Below are 11,811 nucleotides of genomic sequence, written 5' to 3'. Positions count from 1 at the left end.
TAGGCCACACACATTATTCTGACTGGTGACTTGACAATCTACTTTCTGTCCAGAGTGTACATCCTGATAAGCAGGAAAAAAGGGACCACCCCACTACTTTGCAACAACTTCACTGTCATTTAAACATATGTATTTCCCAGTGAAGAGAGATAGATTAATGCGGATGCACTACTCAAATCTATTTACACTCTGGCGGACCACTTGAAGTCGTCTAAATAAGAAACAGCATGTCTTTAGGCAAACCAAACATGGTCACTCTGGGTCTCAAACATCACAGTATTTAGGTCATGGCTACACTGTGTGCCTGCCAGATAACCAGCAAATGCTGCTTTTTGCAGTGGCGTTCAGGCTGGCTATAAATCATGAATGCATTCTTTATTTAGATGGTCTGTGCAGTATGAAACATGATGTGGATATGGGATTGCCAGTGAATTAAATTAGGTGGGTAAAAGAGGTCAGATCATAGTGGTATCTTCCTCACTGCCTCAAAGACCTCAGACAGCAGCTGCTAGCACGTTTACCAAGCACGTTTCCATCTGTTAACAGGCACGTTTGATGGATCAAAAAAGTCGGAGAGAACAGATTGACTGTGTTAGTAAAAAAAACAAATAAATCTATTGGTATAATAAGAAGGGTTAGTCCTCTTGTCACACATCTCCTCTGCTCCTCTATTTAAGAAACTCCACATTCTTACTATTTATGATACCAATATTTCTCAAATATGTGTTTTTATTTATTAGATACTTTCTGGTGGGAATATTCCTGAGCAGAATTTTAAAACAAATTCTCAGGTCCATTCTTACTCAACCCGTCAATCTCTAGATCTTCGTCCTCCTAAATATCTCACTAGTAGATGTCAATTTTCAATAAGATTTAGAGGAACCAAATTATGGAGTAGCTTTTCACATCAATCAATAAACTGTTCATCTATTAAATGTTTCAAAAGTCGCTTAAAGGGTCATTTTATATCTGTCTTGTAATTGCTTTTCCCCCATGTTGTCCATGTATCTGTTTTGATGTTTTTCTATTTTTTCCCACTCACAATGTTGTTTGGTTATGATTGCCCAGAAGTCTTTATAGATATTTAAATCAATATCCTCCTCACAAACACTAACCATAAACTTCCACGCAACACACACACACTTTTTTTTTATATATATTTACTGTATAGTTATTGTTGTTATTATATATATATTTTCCTAATTGTTTTGTCATCACTATTATGTAGTCATATTATTTCTTTATATTAATCTTGTCTCTATGTGTTATTTATATATATATATAACAAAATAATATATATATCTGTGTTATAATCCCATAGTCATAAACTGTAGTCATAACATAACATATAATATATATATATATATATATATATATATATATATCTGTGTTATAATCCCATAGTCATAAACTGTAGTCATAACATAACATATAATATATATATAGATATATATATTATATATCTATATATATATGGGATTATAACACAGATATATATATATAAATATCTGTGTTATTATCCCATAGTTATGAACTGTAGTCATCAAGCATCTCTTACTGTAACTCAGCAACCAATCACTGGTCAAACAAACAATGGTGTCGTCCAATCAGAAGCCTGGGTGAAGGTTTCTGTTGCTACGATGGTTCTAGCACATTCTAGAGATCCGCAGTGTAGTGAGATATTACTCCGCCCGTGTAGGCAAAAACAAAATATCGTTTTCAATCATACTATTTTTTACTTAAAATTTACGTTTATGAGTAAACGTATGATTAATAAATAACATAATAATGTAAAAATATGTTGAAATAGTACGTTTCGATGGGGGACTACTTTTAAACGCGGACGGATATTGCCAGATGACGTATACAGACTCGGGTATATAAACCAGTGTCTGTGTGCTGCGGTTTAGTTCTACAGCGGAAGACGAGAAGAAGAGACAACTACGCCAGCAGAAAACGACTTATTAACTGCGTTTCTTTAATGTAAGTTCACATTTTATCTTATTTTTAAGTCATAGTGTTGTTAAACTATCAACTAGTTGTACAGCCGATGTTTTTAGTCGTTTGTTTTGTTGTCTAGTGGCATGTTTTGTGTCTCAATCCGCCTCAAATTTAACTGTTGAAGTACAATCAGTCTACGTTGTTGTTTTTAACATTACACAGGTTGTTTTCGACTTAAAGCGACTAATCTGTTCGTCGTCGGTTTTAATGGTTTGCTTAGCTTTTAGCGATGACTCAACGTTTCCAGTATCGTCCATTAGAGAGTAACGATAGCGGAACAAAAGGAAGGTCAATATGAGCTCAAAATGGCGCCCGGTCCAGAATGGCTGCTGACGGTTTAGAGGTTGACAATAATAGTCTCCTCTTTTAATAGTGTTTTGTAGCTTTAGAGATGTTATTCTCATTTGAAAACAATAATTTACAGGTGATTCCAGTTCCATGGTGTTATATGTATAAATGGTAATTATATTACTTGTATGTATAAATGTTTATCACTATTATTTAGTCATGTGATTTCAATAACCAGGAGTTGGCTGCTGATAGTTTAGAGGTTGACAATAATAGTCTCCTCTTTTTAGTAGTGTTTTTAAGCTTTAGAGATGTTGTTCTCATTTGAACAAAATAATTTACAGGTAATTCCAGCGCTATGGTCTTCTATCTCTATCTATATAGAGAGAAAATCTATATATAGATATAGAATCCAGTCTATATATAGAGAGAAAATCTATGTATAGATATAGAATCCAGTCTATATATAGAGAGAAAATCTATATATAGATATAGAATCCAGTCTATAAATGACTGCATTTATGTGACACGAAAGAGGGACCAGGGATGTCGTTGTTTTTTATTGTTTTTTTATATATATTATTAATATATCATCTAAAACCCTTAAATTACTATTTATACATATAAGATCATAGTGTGGAATTACCTTTAAACTACATTATTGTGTTCAAATGAGAAGACATCTCTAAAGCTAAAAACACTACAAAAGAGGGGAATATTATTGTCGACCTCAATAAATATATATATATATATATATATATATATATATATATATATATATATATATATATATATATAATTTGCAAAAATAATTTCACAAGAAAGATAGAAAACATAATGTAGTCAGTTATTCAGCTTAAAATAACAATATGCCTACTAGGCTATGATATTGTGTCTAGTCAGGATATATAATGTTGCCTTCGGATTGAGGGAGAATTGTGTTAACACTGTAAAACAATCTGCTTGTGAGTGTTTTCTTTACTCCCGTCATAGGCCGCACATTATTCTGATTGGTTACTTGACAATCTACTTTTCTGTCCGTGTGTACATCCTGATAAGCAGGAAAAAACCACCCCACTACTTTGCAACAACTTCATTGTCATTTCAACATATGTATTCCGAGTGAAGACAGTAATCATAAATAGTAATTTAAGGGTTCTAGATGACATATTTATATATATATTATTTATATGTATATATTTGTAATGATAACCACGAGTGCCCAGCAATTTTATATAATCTGTTTTTTACCTATTTTATTCTAAATCCTTTTTTGATGTGTCAATTTTTCACAGAAGCAAACATGCAGATCTTTGTGAAGACCCTCACTGGCAAGACCATCACCCTCGAGGTTGAGCCCAGCGATACTATTGAAAATGTGAAGGCCAAGATCCAGGACAAGGAAGGCATTCCCCCAGACCAGCAGAGGCTGATCTTTGCCGGCAAGCAGCTGGAAGATGGTCGCACCCTCTCCGACTACAACATCCAAAAGAATCCACCCTCCATCTTGTCCTGCGTCTGAGGGGAGGCATGCAGATCTTCGTTAAGACCCTCACTGGCAAGACCATCACCCTGGAGGTCGAGCCCAGCGACACTATTGAGAACGTGAAGGCCAAGATCCAGGACAAGGAAGGCATTCCCCCAGACCAGCAGAGGCTGATCTTTGCCGGCAAGCAGCTGGAAGATGGTCGCACCCTCTCCGACTACAACATCCAAAAAGAATCCACCCTCCATCTTGTCCTGCGTCTGAGGGGAGGCATGCAGATCTTCGTTAAGACCCTCACTGGCAAGACCATCACCCTGGAGGTCGAGCCCAGCGACACTATTGAGAACGTGAAGGCCAAGATCCAGGACAAAGAAGGCATTCCCCCAGACCAGCAGAGGCTGATCTTTGCCGGCAAGCAGCTGGAAGATGGCCGCACCCTCTCCGACTACAACATCCAGAAAGAATCCACCCTCCATCTTGTCCTGCGTCTGAGGGGAGGCATGCAGATCTTCGTTAAGACCCTCACTGGCAAAACCATCACCCTCGAAGTTGAGCCCAGCGACACCATTGAGAACGTGAAGGCCAAGATCCAGGACAAGGAAGGCATTCCCCCAGATCAGCAGAGGCTGATCTTTGCCGGCAAGCAGCTGGAAGATGGTCGCACCCTCTCCGACTACAACATCCAGAAAGAATCCACCCTCCATCTTGTCCTGCGTCTGAGGGGAGGCATGCAGATCTTCGTTAAGACCCTCACTGGCAAGACCATCACCCTTGAGGTTGAGCCCAGCGACACTATTGAGAACGTGAAAGCCAAGATCCAGGACAAAGAAGGCATTCCCCCAGACCAGCAGAGGCTGATCTTTGCTGGCAAGCAGCTGGAAGATGGTCGCACCCTCTCCGACTACAACATCCAAAAGGAGTCCACCCTCCATCTTGTCCTGCGTCTGAGGGGAGGCATGCAGATCTTTGTCAAGACCCTTACGGGCAAAACCATCACCCTCGAGGTTGAGCCCAGCGACACCATTGAGAATGTGAAGGCCAAGATCCAGGACAAAGAAGGCATTCCCCCAGACCAGCAGAGGCTGATCTTTGCTGGCAAGCAGCTGGAAGATGGTCGCACCCTCTCCGACTACAACATCCAAAAGGAGTCCACCCTCCATCTTGTCCTGCGTCTGAGGGGAGGCATGCAGATCTTCGTTAAGACCCTCACTGGCAAGACCATCACCCTTGAGGTTGAGCCCAGCGACACTATTGAGAACGTGAAAGCCAAGATCCAGGACAAAGAAGGCATTCCCCCAGATCAGCAGAGGCTGATCTTTGCTGGCAAGCAGCTGGAAGATGGTCGCACCCTCTCCGACTACAACATCCAGAAAGAATCCACCCTCCATCTTGTCCTGCGTCTGAGGGGAGGCATGCAGATCTTTGTCAAGACCCTTACGGGCAAAACCATCACCCTCGAGGTTGAGCCCAGCGACACCATTGAGAACGTGAAGGCCAAGATCCAGGACAAAGAAGGCATTCCCCCAGATCAGCAGAGGCTGATCTTTGCTGGCAAGCAGCTGGAAGATGGTCGCACCCTCTCCGACTACAACATCCAGAAAGAATCCACCCTCCATCTTGTGCTGCGTCTGAGGGGCGGCCAGTAAAGTCATTCATGATTCCATGTTCTTAAATTTATTTCCCTAAAGTTAACGTGCAATGTATGACATGCCGTACTATAAAGTTATTGTTACACATGAGAAAAGTGTTAAACGTTACATGACCAAAAGTTTGATGCAAATCACTTAATAAATGATTTAAACTGAATATCCTGGTGGTTTCCATTCATGGTACAAATCTCCTGTTCACATACATAATATGAGCAGTACAGAGGCTAATTGAGTTACACAACTTTATCCACAAATAATGTGTTTATCTGTAGTAGGAATGTAGCATCATTGGGAGTTCTGTTATGATTTCCTGATCATAGTAATGGTTTAGTGTTAACAAACAGTTCAATATGAACAGTAATTCTAATACAGTAGGTACATTTTAGCAATGGCATAAATGAGCCATGGGTATTTTTCTGTTATGTTTTCCTGATCATGGTAATGGTGTAGTGAACATAAACTGCTCAATTTGAGCAGTAATTAAAATACAGTAGATGCATTTATATGCACATATAAAGTGGATAACTGGGTAATTGAAATTGCTAAATGACTGGGAAATATGTGTTGGGACTCAACTAGATGTTACTTATTAAAGAAAATGTTATATAATTCACTATGATATATAATCTTTACGGAAATAGAAATCTGATGTTCCTGCCTATACGGTGTACAGTATGGGCATTCTAATCAAAAATATCTGTAGCTGTATGGGAGATGCATAATGTATAGAAAAGAAAATCACTAGCATTTTCATAACTCACCAATGATCATATTACTTAAAGAGTTTGCATGTCAAGCACAGTATCTCCAAATAGATAATAACTCACCAATTTAGTAAGATGCTGCCCAAAGCTGACAGATTTTGAGTGAATGAACTGCAGTTCTGCTGCAGAGGGTTTATAGAGATGGAGGTCAGCTTCTGAGTCACAGAACACTTGGAAAGGTAGATAGAATTTCTATCAATGAGGATGTGGCGCCATCTATAGTCAAGAGGTTGATATGTTACATAGAGGAAAGGCAAACAAACCACAAGAGGTAGGAGCCAGTGGGTCCACAAATGGGATTCAAGAACCACAGGGAGGAGGAAATATATTAAGAGTGTTGGCATACGAGGGGAAAAGTATGATTTCAATCGACAGAGATGGAAATGATTTTCAGCATATGGAAACAGGAAAATTATTAAATTTGCAGTTTTTTTTGTCTTAACCTGGAACAGTTGACAGTGTGTGCTTGTGTGTTCCAAGAGAGATAAGGGGGAACCTTTTTCTATTACCGAGATATAAAATGTGCAGCATATTCATATATCAGATTTCAGTACAAACATACTGTAGATTGTTTTATGCCCTGGACGTTAGCAGGCCTAAAGGAACCCAATGTCTCTTAACATGCTGAGGTTGGTTAGGTTGGACATACATGGCACACAAGACACATTATATGTGTTAAAGGTCAGGAAAACATGCTTGTTTTTCAACATGTAAGTGAGATGAATGTGTGATGACCTTTGTGTATATACAGTAGTGACAACTCAGTTAAAAAGTGGCAATCAAGCATTAAGAATGTTACATACATTTGACACAAGAAAGGCTAAGGTTAGGGATGACACTATCTCCATGAGGAAAGTAATGTGGATTATGGATAGCACAAGGATTGTGCTGTGGTATTTGCTGTTTAATCCACAACTAAATGGGCTCAACAACGTTATCTGGATAATCGGGTATCAGCTGTTTATCCTGCCAAAGGCATTTATTTTATAGCAGTGCTGACTTACTTTTAATTTGTGCATCAAGTGCAGGAGGATGTATGACAAAGAATTTATGGATCTAACTATTAAATTCTGACAACAACTTGCATCATATACAGTGTATTTCACAGAGCAGCTAACAGAAAAGGGCAAAGAAAAATATGTTATATTATCTAGGTTTATTGTATAATCTTTGGATGATTGTCAGCCCCAGAGTTGGGGAAATAAGTAACAGTAAAACTGGGTATAGGCTACCAGAGGTGGGACCAAGTCATTGTTTTGCAAGTCACAAGTAATTCTTGTGCTACATTTTGGAGAGGAAAAACTGGCATGGCCATTTTCAAAGGGGTCCCTTGACCTCTAACCTCAAGATATGTGAATGTAAATGGGTTCTATGGGTACCCATGAGTCTCCCCTTTACAGACATGCCCACTTTATGATAATAACATGCAGTTTGGGGCAAGTCATAGTCAAGTCAGCACACTGACACACTGACAGCTGTTGTTGCCTGTTGGGCTGCAGTTTGCCATGTTATGAGTAAACCATATTTTTTCATGCTGAGGGGGCTTCTGGATAATATTTGTCATTGTTGTGTGTTGTTAATTGATTTCCATGATAAATATATACATACATTTGCATGAAGCAAGCATAATTGCCCACTCCCATGTTGATAAGAGTATTAAATACTTGACAAATCTCCTTTTACATTTGGAACAGATGCGATTCATTTGTGATTCATTGCAATTAAATATTTGAATCAACTGACAGCCCTAGTATATAATAATTATCAATGTGACATATGGCTAATTCATATATATTTAGATAACTAAAATTAAAGTAAATACATAAATTATGTATACATGTAGTTTTGGGGCAAGTCATAGTCAAGTCAGCACACTGACACACTGACGATCGTTGTTGCCTGTTGGGCTGCAGTTTGCCATGTTATGATTTGAGTATTTTTTATGCTAAATGCAGTACCTGTGAGGGTTTCTGGACAATATTTGTCATTGTTTTGTGTTGTTAATTGATTTCCAATAATAAATATGTACATATATTTGCATAAAGCAGCATATTTGCCCACTCCCATGTTGATAAGAGTATTAAATACTTGACAAATCTCTCTTTAAGGTACATTTTGAACAGATAAAATAATGATTAAAATGTAAATAGAAACTTGAAATGGGAACTATTTTCTATGGCGGATGGATACCGTTAGATGACGCGTCACCAGTATAAATATTCCTGTCGCCCTGGCAACAGCGCAGTCAGAGAGAGGTGTTAACGGGCTACAGCAGCACAAACACTGGAACAAACTGTAAGTATTATTGTTTGTTTATTAAAAAAACAACATGTTAGCAGTGATATTGCGGGTTATTTGTAGTTTTTCCATCAATTTACAGCTTCCATACGGTTTAACTAGGCTCTATTTTGTTCGGTTTTTAGCGGGTACCGTTAGCTAGCTGAACAAAACGAAAGCAAACAACAACAATACCTTTAAAATGGCGCTGGTGCTGGAATCATCAGCCTCCTACTAGCATGTTCATGTGATACAGGAGGAGTCATCACTCCTGGGAAGACAAAGTCATGACTAACATGTCTAAAAAAGGTTGAAAAAAAGTCATAGTCTAGTGTAAAAAAAAAAATCCAAAAAAGTCATAATATAGTATGTCTCAAAAAAGTCATAGGAAGTCATAGTATAGTATGTCAAAAAAATCATAGAATAATATGACAAAAAATCATAAAAGTCATAGTGAAGTATGTCAAAAAAGTTCATTAAAAGTCATAACATAGTATGTCAAAAACAAAAGTCCTAAAGCCATAGTATAGTATGTAATAAAAATCATAAAGTCAAAATATAGTAAATAAAATTCATAGTATAGTATGTCGAAAACAGTCAGAACAAATCATAGTGTAGCCTGTCAAAAAATCATAAAAAGCCATAGTATAGTATGTCGAAAAAAAGTCCTAGAAAGTCCTAGTATAGTTTGGCAAAAAATCATAGTATAATATGTCAAAAAATCATAAAAGTCATAGTGTAGCATGTCTGAAAAAGTAATAAAAGTCATAGAGTAGTTTGTCAAAAAAAGGTAAAACAAAAATTCATAGTATAGTGTGTCAAAAAAAATCCTATAAGTCATAGTACAGTATGTCAAAAAAATCATTGAATAATATGACAAAAGTTCATTAAAGTCATAGTATAGTATGTCAAAAAAGAAAAATCTTAGAGTCATATTATAGTATGTAATAAAAATCATAAAGTCATAATATAGTATGTCTAAAAAAAGTCAATAAAATTCATAGTATAGTACGTCGAAAACAGTCAGAACAAATCATAGTGTAGCATGTCAAAAAAATAATAAAAAGCCATAGTATAATATGTCTAAAAAAAAGTCATAGTATAGTTTGTCAAAAAATCATAAAAGTCATAGTGTATCATGTCTGAAAAAGTAATAAAAGTCATAGTTTTGTCAAAAAAGGTAAAACAAAAATTCATAGTATAGTGTGTCAAAAAAATCCTATAAGTCATAGTGTAGTATGTCTAAAAAAGGTTACAAAAAAGTCATAGTATAGTGTTAAAAAATCATAAAAATCATAGTATGGTTAGTCTAAAAAAAGTCATAGTATAGTGTGAAAAAAGGTCAATAAAATTCATAGTATAGTATTTCGAAAACAGTCAGAACAAATAATAGTATATAGAATGTCAAAAAAATGTCATAAATAAGTCATAGTGTAGCATGTCAAAAAATCATAAAAAGTCCTAGTGTAGCATGTCTAAAAAAGTAATAAAAGTCATAGTGTAGTATGTCTAAAAAAGTAATAAAAGTCATAGTGTAGTATGTCTAAGAAAGGTTAAAAAAAAAAAAAAAGTCATAGTATAGTGTTAAAACAACCATATGCTCGAATCACCAGCCTCCTACCAGTATGTTAGATACAGTAGGATTCAGCTCACTTTTATCACTCATGGTAAGGCAAAGTAAGAAGTAATGATGTCCCAAATAATGGCGGCTGTATATGCAAAACATATGTATAAAGACAACAATCAATTAATGTATACCTCTGACGGGAAGACTTAATTAATTAATGGCAGTATATTCAAATGTAGATGTAAGACATTGTATATAAAATGAGAAAAGCATACTTTCATAGTGGACTGATCAAATTAATGACACTCATCTGTAGAGTATACTAGGCCATTTTTACTGTAGGCCTGTTTAAATTAAAGGATGATAGTAACGTGGAATCTTCATTTTTCACAGGTGCAAACATGCAGATCTTTGTGAAGACCCTCACTGGCAAGACCATCACTCTTGAGGTCGAGCCCAGCGACACCATTGAGAACGTGAAGGCCAAGATCCAGGACAAGGAAGGCATTCCCCCAGACCAGCAGAGGCTGATCTTTGCTGGCAAGCAGCTGGAAGATGGACGCACCCTCTCTGACTACAACATCCAGAAGGAGTCCACCCTCCATCTCGTCCTGCGTCTGAGAGGAGGCATGCAGATCTTCGTTAAGACCCTCACTGGCAAGACCATCACCCTGGAGGTCGAGCCCAGCGACACCATTGAGAATGTTAAGGCCAAGATCCAGGATAAGGAAGGCATTCCCCCAGACCAGCAGAGGCTGATCTTTGCTGGCAAGCAGCTGGAAGATGGTCGCACCCTCTCCGACTACAACATCCAGAAAGAATCTACCCTCCATCTTGTCCTGCGTCTGAGGGGTGGCATGCAGATCTTCGTTAAGACCCTCACTGGCAAGACCATCACCCTGGAGGTTGAACCCAGCGACACCATTGAGAACGTGAAAGCCAAGATCCAGGACAAGGAAGGCATTCCCCCAGACCAGCAGAGGCTGATCTTTGCTGGCAAGCAGCTGGAAGATGGACGCACCCTCTCCGACTACAACATCCAGAAGGAGTCCACCCTCCATCTTGTCCTGCGTCTGAGGGGCGGTCAATAAATGGTTCCATGTTTTCACTTGCTTAACATAACAACCTAACCCAATAAAGTATGCAAGATTAAATTATATGGTGTTTAACCCCTTTTTTTTTGCACATTTGTCTAGAATGTGAACACAATAAGAGTTGATGGGTTTTCAAAGTTTTCATACATTCAGAATAATTTGTATCATTTATATAGGTAATATTCTGTTAAATACAAAAGACAATGTTGGAAAGTTTTTTTTTTTTATATGGAAGTTATTTTTGAATGGATTCATTCAATTTAGAATTTTATCAACTAGAATTACATAGTTTTTTTATAATACATGGCCACTCTAATGCTCTTTATTTCCTTCGCAATCTAAAAGCAATTAATTAATCTACAATGTACAAAATAATGTGGCTTTGTCATTCACAAAAAGCCAGTTGATATGACTGACTGCATTAGCCAGCATTCAATGCTTTGAAGAGAAATGGGTATGGGTAAAAGTTCTTTTTGATTTGTTCCAGGAAGTGGGTTTATTAAGGTACCTGGATAATTTGGAGTAAAATAAGGAGCTGTCGAACCAGGAACCTTAAGTGATGAGAAAAGTCCTGTAATAGTGGGTTTTACTCAGCAAAATTATCCAGATAACTCACTGAACTTGCTCTCCTTCTAGAAAATTAGTTTTCCTGTTGACCAGTATCATCTCATGAATTGCATCCTGG

General features: G+C 37.4%; 1 protein-coding gene across 1 annotated transcript; it reads left to right on the top strand.

Annotated features, from left to right (window-relative positions):
- Positions 1-1,825: 1,825 nt before the first annotated feature.
- On the top strand, positions 1,826-11,189 carry ubb (ubiquitin B). The gene is given in 4 exon segments (XM_037747621.1): positions 1,826-1,983; positions 3,585-3,773; positions 3,776-5,413; positions 10,660-11,189. Coding segments are annotated over 3 exon segments (2,283 nt in total). The 5' UTR covers positions 1,826-1,983; positions 3,585-3,592; the 3' UTR covers positions 11,124-11,189.
- The last annotated feature ends 622 nt before the right edge of the window (positions 11,190-11,811 follow it).

Source organism: Sebastes umbrosus, chromosome 17 (genome assembly GCF_015220745.1).
Source record: "Sebastes umbrosus isolate fSebUmb1 chromosome 17, fSebUmb1.pri, whole genome shotgun sequence".
NCBI lineage: Eukaryota > Metazoa > Chordata > Actinopteri > Perciformes > Sebastidae > Sebastes > Sebastes umbrosus.
This window is presented reverse-complemented; position numbering and strand designations above follow the sequence as displayed.